Consider the following 14,025-nt stretch of genomic DNA (forward strand, 5'->3'; position numbering starts at 1 on the left):
CTTTGATTTTTTGTTTGTTTGTATTTGTTTCTCTTCTTAATATGTTGGTATTTTCTATAGGTATGTTGTGTTTATTTGCTTTGCAGTGTTCAAAAACATAGGAAGTTGTTTTTATGAGTTCATTGAATCTGGTTTCCATTTTTTGGCTCGCTTCTCCAATATAGAAATTGTGGCAGTTGTTGTATTGTATTTTATAAATAATGTTGGTGTTATGTTTGTTCAGTGTAGTTTTTATGTAGTATAGATTATAGTTTGTGCCCAGTTTTTGAATACATTTAGTGTTTATTGGAATGTTATGTTTTGTTGCAAGTTTTTTTTCCAAATGTTGATTATTGTATTGGGAATACACAGTATGCAACAGTGCAGGGTTTTATAGTTAGTTGTTTCACTGAATTTATTATTGTTTGTGTTGTTGGCCTAGATGTGCGAGTATGATTTTTTCGAGGGTTTTTGAAGGAAATTTATTGACGTTGATGAAGTGTTGTTTTAATTGTTTGATCTCTTCATTAATTTTATCTGGTGAGCATAGTTTGTGGCTGTGTTTATTTGGTTTTTTAATATATATTGATTTTTGTTTTGTTTCATGTGCTGATTTCAAGGGAATGTATAGTCCAGTATGGGATTTCTGTGGATTTCTGTTTTTGATTGTGTATCGGTTCTTGTGATCTTGAGGTTGAGAAATGTTATTTGTTTAGCTTTTTTTGTATTCACAGGTGAACGCAATGTTGGTGTGTATGGAGTTAGTGTGTTTGAAAAACTATGCGTGTGTTCTGTAGATGTAAATCCAGCAAGGGTATCGTCAACATATCTATACCAATATAGTGGTGGGTGTAAGGCTATATTGATTGCTTGAGATTCAGTCTGTTTCATGAAAATGTTGGTTAGAATTGGTGACATAGGATTGCCCATACTTAAGCCATTTATTTGTATGTAATTTTGGTTGTTGAACATGAAGTTGGTTTTGGTGGTAGTGAATTCTATAAGAGTTACTAGTTGGTTGCTGTGAATGTGTATTAATGGGTTGGGGTCTTGGATATAAAGTTCTAAAGCTATCTTGCAGACTTCAGTAGTTGGGACTTCAATGAAAAGGGAGATTGCATCAAAACTGGCCATTAAGGCTTTATGGTTTAGTTGATCCAGAATATATTTAAAGTTAAAAGAGTCCTTAAAAAAGGATCCTGCTAATGTTACATATGTAGAAAATGGCCACGCTGTGTATTTACCAAGGTTGTAGTTATACGATTCATATGTCGACATTTTGGGTCGTAGTGGACAATTGGGTTTCTGAGGCTTGGGGGTGCCATACAGCTGTGGTGTGCGGGAGTCAGTCTTGCGTAGGTAAGAATAAAGGTTTTCTGAGATTGTGCTGGTTTTTTTTCAACTGTTGTAGCATTTTGTTTAGTTGGTTTTCATGTGTTTTTGTTGGATTTGTGAGGATTGGCTTAAATTTGGTTGTATCTGATAGGATGTAATTCATTTTATGAATGTACTCACTTGTGTTCATTATTACAATGGCACTGCCTTTATCTGCTTTTAGAATTTTGATGTTGTTGTCTTGTTTTAGGTTGTTTTTTAGCTTTCTTTTCTGTGAAATTATGTTGGTGGTTTTGTGTGAGAATTCTTTGAAAAAATTGTTTAAAATACTGTTTTAAGGTGTTTCGGGGAAATAGATGTTTTCGGTTTTACCTGGAAAGACAAGTTGTTCGTTATCAATGGAATTGGTGTGGATGTTGTCTTCTTTCCAGTGGCTGTTTTTGGTCTGTGTATAATGGATCACTAGTCTTTTGGCTAGGTCTTCAAGGCATGCTTTTATTTCAAAGAAAGAATATTTCTTGATGTTACTGTAAAGTTAAGTCCTTTGTTCAACAGATGTACCTCTTCAGCGCTTAATTGTCGGTTGGATCTGTTAATTACAAGACTGGTTGATGGTTCATCGTGTTCATCTTTTCTGTTGTTGGCACCTTAGTTGATCTAGTTTTTTTGTTATGGCGGGTCTTTTTTTCTTTGTCTTCCTTGCTGTTGATTAGGATGATGTTACGTTGTAGGAGTCCATAAATTTCCGGTTAAATGCGGCAGGCCAGTTGATGGTCTAGATTCATTTTTTTGTTTGTGCAAGTCATTTAATTCTTTGTATTTTGAGTTTAACATAGCCTTTAGCAGTTTTTTCTATAGGTTATGGATAATGTTTGAACAGTGATTAAGATTCTTGGGTACTTTTACTTTGACAAAATTAGGGATAAATTTTTTGTTTCGGCACTGTTGGATAAAAGAAATATTTTTTGTATTGATGATTTTGTGGTTTAAGTTCCTTAGTTTCGTTAGGATCGTACGTGCATGTACGGTTAACAATGGGGTAATGTAAGTAATTTTGAAACATATTGGCATTTAAACAGATACACTGCACACAAAGAAACAGTGTACTGGATCACTGGCAAATATTAAGGCTAGTGTAATATTAACATATATCATTATAAATAAAAATAATAATTTTTAAAAAAAGTTGTAGTTATATTTAAACATTTTCAAAAAAAATGTCAGTAATAATGATAATACCTGTTTGTAAACATGGCTAAAACAATATTCATTATACAAACCCTTGTCTATTATAAATCAGTTTGTGCTACTGCCTTCAACACTAACACAACAGTTATGCTATCCTGTTATGGCAACAACTGTAAAATATTAAAACATGAAAAACTACCTTTGACATACATTAATAAAGAAGACAATTACTTATAGATAGAGAGAGATCTTTGGTTTACAAGTGCTAGAGCTTTGTAATTTAAACCCTAGTATTTAAAATAATAGCAGTGCTGAAGAACAGTAATAATACCAACAATAACAATGTCATCATATGATAAAAATTTTATTCATTTTGCCTTTTTTTTTTTTAATATGGTAAAGTCAGAAACTATAAATTTCCACTAAACCTTTGTTTCACCTATTAAAAATTCAAAAAATAAAAAGGGGGAATATAGTTAAATAAAGTTCTTGAAATGTTCTTTCTACTAAGTAACAATGATATATTAACAAGTTTTATGTAAACTTGGGAGATGATTATCTTTTTTTGTATTTGACGTGGCAAACCTACCACAAAACCATATTTAAATCAGACAACTAAATACCAATTCTTTCAACTAGATTTTGCACCTTTGTACCTAAAAAGCAAATTCTAGTGTTTATTATCCAATATACTACTGTATATAACAAACATTTTATAATAACTCGTGTATTCCCAACTATAAAACACTTAGAATTACATATTTCCCTAAATACTTCAGCCAAAGGCTTATACCTACTTGAAATCAATTCGAAATATAAAAAATATTGAAAAAACACCAATATCACCAGGAAATGATCTGAAAATTAAGAAACAAACCTAAAGGAGTCAAATTATACTTATATTTAAATTCTACAAGTTATTTTTACTGTATGGTTGCTTCAAAGGGAATGCAGATTTTGAAATAGCACGTTAAAACTTTTACTCTGAAACTGAAACTTAACTGAGCTTTTCTCATGATATTTCACAAAATACCCACATACTTTCAATAAATGATGCTTGTATCATATCTTTATACTTATAAAATTACACAAATCATTCTAGCACATTTTTACACTTAAATATCAGTTTGAAATAACTTTATTTCACAATAAAATAACACAGGTCTAAACATTACTATTATAGCATGAAGATATTACATAGTGTAGACTTCAAGGAAATACAAAAGATCTGATACAGACATAGTTCATTGAAAATCTTTTGGTATCTTCTAAACTTGAAATGAATGGGTAAACTTTATGCAGTGATTAGATAACTGGCAGTTAGGAACAATCTTTTAAATACTAAATTTTAAAGTGATGAGTTACAACAACAACAAAAAGTGATGATGATGATGCTAATTAATAATAATAATGACAATTCCACAATAATTTTATTATCACAAATTATACATATTAAATAATATAGCATATTGGAAGTTTGTCAATATTCATAATCGTGAAATTATGTACTACTGGGTATCTAATATTTCGAGGATCATTCCCAGTAGCTTGTAGCAAATACACATGCTGATTGACACTAAACAAGAATGATGATCAATATTTATTCTTCTAGTGCAAAAGTTTTATTCAGATTATTTCATTGAATTTGAAGACACATCAGTCTCATAGTTTACTATTACTCATTCTCTAAATCAAGTGATAGGTGATCTTATCTCATCAATATTCAAATTAGACAGCTGAGTGTTTAGGATTTGAAAGATTATTCTTGGCTGCCAGGTATCTAGCCATTGCTTATATTGTAAGTGGTTTCATGAATCTGCCAGGAATATTATGATTTACACTAGTCTACTATGAACAGTAAAGCATAAGTAAGACTGTTCTTGAACTTTTAGTACTACTACTAATACTAGTTTTGTTTGTTTGTTTTGGAATTTCTCGCAAAGCTACACGAGGGCTATCTGCGCTAGCCATCCCTAATTTAGCAGTGTAAGACTAGAGGGAAGGCAGCTAGTCATCACCACCCACCGCCAACTCTTGGGCTACTCTTTTACCAACGAATAGTGGGATTGACCGTCACATTACAACGCACCCACGGCTGAAAGGACGAGCATGTTTGGTGGGATGCGGATTCGAACCCATGACCCTCAGATTGTGAGTCGAGCACCTTATCCACCTGGCCATGCCGGGCCACACTAATACTAGTAGTAGACACAAGTTTGCTTAACTATAAATACCAAAAGTATTACAGTGTGGTGATGTACGAATACACAAGATCGGATTACTTACTGTATTTGGAGAAAGACTATTATTATTATTAGCACTATTATTAACTTTAGATATTTTAATTATTATTACAGCAAAAATTAAAATTTTAATATATATTTAAAAATTACAGTACTAATTACTACTATACTACTCATGTACTATGATTTAGTGCTACTTCTGTGCTAGTAGTAGTAATAGTAGTACTAATTATAAAGTAAAAGCTATATTTTTGTGTAGTATTATTACATTAATTACTATACTAATACTTGTAATAGTACTTTACTATATCATGATTAACTTATGTCTGAACTTTGAAGTTGAACGTCACTGCGGTCATCTGACAGTGACATACCGTTTCTTTGTCCATCAGAAGAACTTTCATTCCAGGCCCACTTTCTTCAATCATTTTACTGATGTAGAGTTTTATTACAGATACGACATTCATCCTAAATTATTTTGGGCGAGTAAAGCTAAAATTATATATTGATAACTTCCATATAAACTATGCAGGCTTCTTAACCTACCACAGATGTGTTTTAAAAATATACACTAACTTCGTTCCTTGCCTAACGGGTCTATGAAGAGAAGATTGCCTCAATATGTTATATATAGAGAAGGTAAAATTTGGTGTCCCAGCTAATACTTTTTCGTACAAATTACAGAACAAAATTAGCAGTTTGGTATTATTATTATTATTATCTCAATAAGTACAATAATATAGTTTTCATAGATCGATCTGTCTAAAGCTTGCAAGGAATAAAAATTGGGATATATCGTTTCTCTTTATTTCCTTAGGCATTTTTTATCACAAATAATAGATAACTTGACGTCTCACATAATGTGTCATATAAAACAGCAACCACACAAGTTTCCTTGGTATACCAAGGATAAGGATTAAATCAATCAAATAACCTTCAGAGCGTGACTGGTTGGCTACAACAGTAATAATGATAAAGCAAAGAGGCATGATAAGACTCAGATGGGTGAATGGTGTAACGTGCATCGTTGTGTACAAGGTGAACTGCGGCTCTGTGGCGAAACTGCAAAATACTGGCCGAGGTACAGGAACAGTGGACTAAACAAGTGCACACAGACAAAGACATTGAAACTAGTGTTTCAAGATATTCTTCAAATGCAGTCACTGGTTTCACCTTCAGCTCATTCTGTTGTAGAGGTGATGCCTGAGATGCACTATTTTTGTGTCAAAAAAGAAAAAGGACTATACTTACTTTGTCATAGGCGTACGAGCCCAAATCCTCTTGGGGACATGGAAACATTTGCCCGAATTTTAAGTTACAACAGAAAATAACCGAATGTGGATAATAAAACTAATCAATATATTTATACATAGTGTAATATGCAACAAACACCATGTAAATCCTAAATATGCGAAAATGATGGAAATGAAACAATACACATGGGTTACTAAATACAGCTATTAAACTCAATATCAGTGGCTTAGAAAAATAAGCGTATAGCTCCTTTCTCCTACCGAAGGAGCCAATGATTTTGTACATGTAATTTTCAATAGTCCTATTAGCGTAAGCTCATTCAATGTTTATAATAGCAATGCTGTTCAAACGATGTTGTCCCATTGTTATACAGAGATAGGTCTTCTTGCGTCGCATTCCACTGAGTGACCTTTCTGCAGAACATGAAGTGGCCGGAATTGATGCGAGGATGGTCGCTGTCTCGTATAACATAAGTAGTAATTAATTTTGTCCATCCTGAACCATATTTTCGACGACACCTGCCATGGTCTTCTTTGTCACACCATAAAAACCTAATACCATCCGAAGATGAGTTGTTCAGCAAGGTGTCCCAAAGATGCAAAATATGTCTTAGTCGTAACTTTCGAAGTGAGATTTCATTTTACAAAGGAGTTTGTCGAGGCTTCAATAGTATGTATTCGTATGGTGGTGTTTTTTCAGGGTTTGTACACGCACAGTATCAGTTGATTCGCCAATGAACACTTGCAAGCAGCTTTATGGTTTACTTCTTGGTGTTCTCGCCTCATTGAATGTGAATCTACTCCTTTCAATTCCTTCTTTTATTTTATCAGCGAAGATCTGTCCTATAGTTCACAATCTCTCAAAGTTATTCTGTCCCGACTGTCGATGAGGGTCCTGATGGTGAAGTCCGCATTTCTCCTGGTGGTGATAACGTACGTGCTCTTTCCTTATAGATATTTATTAAGAAAACTGATATTTAACAATATCACTTTCAGAAGTAGTAATCCGAACACGAATTCGAATTCAAAATTACAAACAGCATTCAGAAGTGCAGTGCTGTTAGCATACGTCTTAGAGTCGTTATCACCCGCTAAGATGAGAAGAGCTTTAATAATTTTTTACATCTGCTCAATGACGTCTTTCACTGCCTCTCATTGGCAAGACCATCTCGTTACACTCAAGGATTTTAGTGTAAGAACGATGTAATCGTCATATAACTCAATATCCTAAAACAGGGTGTGGTGTTTTAGACTCGCTTCCAAGAAATCACAAAGGTTTTGGACTATCCCAAGCACATTTCTAAGTGGCTATCTCACTCATAGTATCCTGCTGTGCAATACTGAGAAGATGACTATAACAGTGCACATATGTTCCTCGCTACTCCTTTACGAACACCACTAATATTAAATGCCTCATGAATCGTGTGTCATATTAGACACACCATCGAAACACTCACCAACAATGTCCTCCAACTTCAGTCCAAGTCCACTGATAACCCTTTTCACGAGTTCATATAATACTTCATCCTCAGTTGATGCTGTCGTAAATAATCCAAGGAATGCCTCTTTCACTTTACCCTCCAAAATGTATCTCGGGCAGAGTGCCACTTGCTCTGTTTGGCTAAAATTCGAGGTTTCATCCATGATTATTCCGAACACTCTACTCATCAGCACATTGTAGATGATCTGCTGCACAACGTGATTGGATGCAGTCTCTAGTATCTTGTTCTAAGTGGAGGGCGATATCCCTTAAGCATGTACCTCAAGTTGATTTTGTAATTTCTCTTTGAGTTACGTTAGATCCTTGCACCAGAAATGCAATAATTTCAGGAAATTGCCTCTATTGGCATTGGATATTTCTTTGAAATTTGTTCCGTCATCCTCATATTCTCTTACTGCAATGTTTTGTTGAACAGTAAAGAACAAACACTCGATGATTATGCATAAATTCTTGCAATTGCAGAGGACCTACTGTTTATGAACCGCATCCAACTGATGCAACACAGAAGTCTAGCGTTTTGCATTGATCTATAAACTGATCCACTTCGCCATCGCCTTCTTGTGATTAACGCTTCTCGAATACTTTTTAAGTTTGTGACTGTTTTTCTAATTTTTGAACGTGAATGAGCTATCCCCCATGAACTTCTTACAGGGAAAGTACACACACTGACATTTTCCCACGTCAAAGCTAATCCAGGATTATACTCCTTTGGTTGCTTCGGTATATTCGAGGGGTGGTCGACGACTGGTTGGGGACAGAGTCTTTTGTTGACTCCTGTGTTGCAGCTGAGAGAGGTTCATAACTTTCGTAATCATCATCAGAACTCGAATCAACGTCAGACGTTACAATAAAAGAATCATTTATAATGTCACCCGCCACATGAGAAATAACAGAAACAGTATAACCTATGGTTGAGACTGATGTGACAGCAGAGTCGATGTCAGTCTCAGACACGGCCAGCTCTGCTTCCAGGGTAGTATTTTCCATAACAAAGTCTGAATCACTCACCCTGCACTCATCATCAGCAGTCTCCTCTAATTCTGTTTCTGGATAGACCTCTTCTTCTGAATTGAACCATTCCTTCTGATGAACTATTTTGTGCACAAGGATTCGGCTGGTTCCAGATTTCTATACTTCACGCTCCCATTGAAGAAGCCATTCAGTTGTGATTGATTTGTGTCGACTACTGCGCTGAATTTGATTCTTTTGCCTTTGTGATTTTTTTTTCACATGATTGTCTTTATAGTTTGTGTCAATTTCCTTCTCGTACTCTTCGCATGCAGGCGATAGAGTCGTTTACGCGACTTTTTAGGATCAGACGACGACGACATTTTTGTGAAACCGTGACTCTCAAGGATCTTAAATTAGAAAGCGCGGTTGTTAGTATCCTGATATTGAATGCATGCAGAGTGATATTCTTTGGGACACGTAGGCAATATGCATACTAATCGTCAATATGTGTATTACTAAATATCACTAGACCAATTTCGTTAACTAATTAATTATATAATGATAATGACAGGCTTAAAGCATAATATCTGTGCAAAATATAAGACTTAATAGTTTTGAAAGTTCAAAGTCAAATATTTCCACCAGTTGTATTATTGAGCTTAATTTTCCCACTTACGCTGTTATGAAAGTATGCAGGATTTTTGACCTCTGAAAATGAAATTACTGTTACGTCTCCGTTTGTTAATTGATTTTTCCGTAACTTCGTTCCAACGAAACTTTAACGACACAAGTCTTTACTTAATAAACCTGGTTTATTCTTTCCGAATATAACTCTGCGATACACTTAATCCCAATACTCGCGCTAAAACAACACTGTAACGAACGAACGTTAACTTCAACAATACCGTGTGACTGCAGTTCAATTACTCACTGTCTACCCACACATTACATTCTCCTCTTTTATATACCAGCCTACCCTCTATCCAGTAAGAACTAGAGCATTCGCCAAAGTACATGATAGTTCTAGAAACGTTGCGTCACGGTAGACACGTGACTCGCTGACGCAACATTACTGTTTTCTTACTTTGTCGGAATCCGAGGAAACAATTTACTCGGAATTTTGTGGGGGGGGGGCAGTTACCCCCACCTGGCCCGTACGCCTATGTACATTGTTATCTCTTCAAGAGCAATGGTTATGTTTCGTAACTATGGTAATCATTCTAGTTATGTTTATTCGTTTGTTGTTCTCTAGCATATAGTACTTACTTCACCTGCGAAGATTTTGCTGCAATTTCGTACAGATCAACGATAACAATGTTTTTCACTGGAAAAATAGATTATATATAGAGGTTAAAGTCTTTACCGTTTTGTATGAGAAACCAGTCACGTGGGTAGTGCTTGTCATTGTGGGTAAATTCAACATTTGCTACTTGTATGGAGCATTGGATTTACATCAATTCTGCTTGGTGTTTAAAGTAAATAGGCCAAGAGAAAAACTCCTTTTGAGAAGAAAGCAGTTGAGTAATTTATATGTCTGGTATAATGCGACAGTCCAGTGTCTATGCAGATACACACTGTTTTTCTTTCTCTTATTTTTGCTTTGCTTGTAAATGAAGATTGTGTTTCGTGTATATTTGCATATCTTATAACTCAGTTATTTACCTAAACTCGGATTATTCTGTGATTATCCTGCATGAAACCTCCATTAAAAAGTAGATTTATCTAATACTAGTGTGGAAATCAGTTACTTCTGCGAAAACCACGATACTACCAGCCATAATGGTTGGTGCTATGATGCAAGAATGAGAAAAAACTGAAACTAGTAATATGGCTAATGCTACTTAGGTTGTACTATGTTAACATGAAATACATGGTGACTGGCCAGTACATCTGATGTTGGGGTATAACTGAATATTCTACAGGGAATCTGAGTGTAAACCAGAATCAAAGACAGTAATAAGGCTAGAGATAAAACTTGTTGATGTATTTGGGGTAACAGATTGTTAGCTGGAGAGAACAAAATCTTTCAGTGACACATAGATACCTATGCTGTAAAATTTCCACCACAAGCTTTTTGGGACAACCAAGGATTTAGTCAGTACTAAGATAAGTTCGTTTACAAAGGATAGAATCATTCAACCTTCAGAAAGTGCCTAGTTGTTGTTAGTGTTAAAAGAGATAAAAGGCATGCCGAGGCTCTGTGTGGATTTCAAGTGGGCGAACGAAGCAGCATGCACACAGATAAATAGTGAAATGATTTGAAAGTTTCTCGTCAGTTTAGCTCATTAGATGATAAAAGCAGAGCTAAAACTTCTTTTAGCACTTGATGACTTTTATGAATTTTTTTATCTTACTATTTGTCCTTAGTAATGTGTCAATTACTTTTAAGTGGCTGATAGAACTTGCACTATGTGGTTGGCAATAGGAATACTACATTATATGCATCATTCTTATTTTTATGTTTGGTCACATCTTTCAGGCTGTAATTGAAAACTTAAGCATGGAATTTCAATGTTTACGACTAGCAGATCTTAAACGGAAGCAGAGAAAATATGGCTTATCTGACATGAAAGGCCCCATTCATGCTGGATACTGATGCCGATGAAGAGCAATGCTGGGCCAAGTGCAAGATGATGTTGTAGTTGTTATAGTATATACCAGCCAAATACAAACATTTGCTGAAAACTATTCCTGCATAAAAATTGTTCTTCTGACAGTTGCAATATTTGTTTTGTGTAAAATAGAGAACTTAACTCCAAGATAGATCACACATTACAGAAATGACTCGTGAACGTTTTAAAGAGCCCTAAAATATGGCTGCATGTTGAATAACATCAATGTTAAGAATATGCTGACAGCGTTGGAATTTAGATAAACTTTTTTTTGTCAACAGGTGAGAGCTTTTTAATTTATTAAGTGCTTACAACTGAGATAAAATGCTGTTGTACGAGACATGATAATAAACCATAAAGATAGTGAAAATTTCACTGCTAAATGAATAGCAAATATGATGGCACAGAAGTTTTGGAAATAGTAACTAAACTACTCATTTCTAGTTAGTGTGTTAATTGCTATGCTGCAAGATGAAATAAAGCCATCACAAATTGGTGAACATAGCATAAAAGAACCATCATTATAACCTATATAAATGCAGGGATTCATTTGGTGCCAAAGTCTTCGAAATTTTCCAAACATTACTTGATATAAGTATTGGAGGACATCAGGAAATGTATCATACTACAACCAACCTTTAGAGACAGGTTTTCTAGCCGCATTCACACAGAGATGTAGATCAATGATGTAAACACTTCATTTCCCATGTAGCTCAAAAAAATAAACATTTATCCCAGGAAAAACCCTATTGAAAATAATAATAAGACACAATACAATTATCCCATGAGACAGTAATGGTTTCTACTGCAATATATTCAGGTGAAACAGAAATATTTTAAATCAATGAGATAGGTACATTTAACAGGGAGTTTGACAAGATATCTATACTAAATTAGTGCTGAACCCTTGTATTGATGAAAATGAAATAACGAGATTGAACACAGAGAAAAATACAAAACAAACTATCTTTATTACAACAGCCTCAATGCAAACATAGTGTATGTACTTGGTTTTATTAAACGACAGATTTCGTTTTTATTGGATATATTATATCTTCTATCAGACTGCTTGATTTACAAAAAATCTGTTTCATACTGTTTAAACCAACCATTCCCTATTTTGCAGGCAATGTCGCATTTACTAACACTATGCACGTGACTGGCCATCCTCATTCAAATATAGGTAAAGCCCTAATTTCCAAACATCGTCTTTTCTACAGTGAAGAACACTGCTGTCGACGTTTTTGCACGAAATTCAGCATAACAGCCATTCCACATATGTGCAGAACAGGTATCGTCTCTAAATAATGACAGAGAAACAAAGGCAGCTAGAATGAAATGAAGTTATCGACTGTCTTGACTACGTATTATGTGAAAACTGCACATATATAGAATAAATTATAAATTCAGAATAATACTATATTAACATAAGAAGATAGAAACACATAATATACTTATATATCACAGAAAGTAACATTAAGTTAGAGTTGAACTATCATACAACCTTTAACGGGCTTACTGAATTAGATCTTTAGAAAATGTTAAACATTTTATAAAAATGAAATACATGTATTATAGGAAAGTGAGATACTAGCAATACAGAAAGCTGTATTTAATGTTTTCAATGTAAGAAAGGCACGTCTTTCAGTGTTTAAAGTGAAAAGCAATTATCCAAGAGTTATTCACGTAACATTTAAAAGCACATTGGATCACAATACGACAAGAACTGTTTATAGGTATAAATATCTGCTGTTCATGGTTATTTTAAACTGGAAGTTACTCAGTAGAATAGCCATGCTGTGCCAATGGCGGGTATAAAATGCCAATTTTTAGGTTCTAAGCTTGCTTAAGCTGATCGATGGTGAGTTATTGGCAGCTGCTCTCTTCATGAAGCCAAGTTGTTTACCAGTTTAAATTTCTTATTCCAAACCAGGTGCAGAGTGGAGGAGGGGTCGGAGCAGTCCTGTGATATGGCTATTGGACCAGCCCTAGCCTCTTAGGGGCTCAAGGCTTAATTAGAATTGTATGCAGAACTTGAAAATCAGAACTTTATACTACATGGACGAGTGAAAAAACACGGAAAAAGAAGACTTACTTTTAGGTATGTTATTTATTTATTTTTTCTTATACATATATATTAGTCACTGTGATTACACCAACCTCTGTTTTGGCCATTCTGTCCTTCTTCCAAACTACGAAATTATTGAAAACGTAAATTAGATTGCATCACTTTTATAATCATTTTAAATATAATAAATAACTAATCTTTCTTATAATTTCACTCTCACTTCAGTCTGTTTAGAACATCATTTAAAATAAAGATTTTATAGACTAATCCATCTGAGGATGTCAATACTGTTAACTCACAATGAAACTGAACTTTCTCTGTATTTGAGTGTCATAATACATAAAATGTGTTCAACATATTTGAATAATCATATACAGTTATACTTGAGCTTTGTTGAAACAAAGTAATTGTGTTCCCCTAATGAAGCTGTAATGAGGCTTTTAATTTGAGTGTTTGTAAAGAAAGATCAAGAACCTAACATTTTATTTACTTCTTTGGAGATGGGGATTAGGTTCACAGTAAATCTTCACATTCAGATGTTAAAAACGAAACCAGAGTTTGTTTATTTAGGTAACGGTTTCGTTTATGTCAAATCCCATAGTACTGGCTTACTTCATCTACATCGAGTAAAAATCTGTGTTTGAAAAGGAATGGCAATACTGAACAATTATAATAGACTAAAACAAAACACCACTACAACTAGGGTCAAACTAAAAATAATTTAGAAATCCAAAACGAAACTTTCAAACAATTGGAATACAAATTTTATTACACACACAAAACAGTTAGTAAATGTGTGCCTGGCCAGGACTTGATATAAACGTTAATAAACAATGCAACATAATGTTACGACAGCGGAAGTCACGTGACGCTGGTAACACGTCATGAGTTTCTT

At 34.3% G+C, this 14,025-nt stretch overlaps 1 protein-coding gene across 1 annotated transcript in view; it reads right to left on the bottom strand.

Moving 5' to 3' along the window:
* The window catches only part of LOC106458399 (vacuolar protein sorting-associated protein 45-like), a 51,336-nt gene extending 46,010 nt beyond the window's left edge, over positions 1 to 5,326 (bottom strand). Inside the window, exon 1 of the mRNA XM_022384604.1 lies at positions 5,120 to 5,326. Within this exon, the coding sequence (XP_022240312.1) occupies positions 5,120 to 5,212 (93 nt within the window). The 5' untranslated portion in view covers positions 5,213 to 5,326. The remainder of the gene's footprint in view (positions 1 to 5,119) is intronic.
* Positions 5,327 to 14,025: the final 8,699 nt, after the last annotated feature.

Source organism: Limulus polyphemus, unplaced genomic scaffold, assembly GCF_000517525.1.
Source record: "Limulus polyphemus unplaced genomic scaffold, Limulus_polyphemus-2.1.2 Scaffold456, whole genome shotgun sequence".
Taxonomy (NCBI): Eukaryota; Metazoa; Arthropoda; class Merostomata; order Xiphosura; family Limulidae; genus Limulus; species Limulus polyphemus.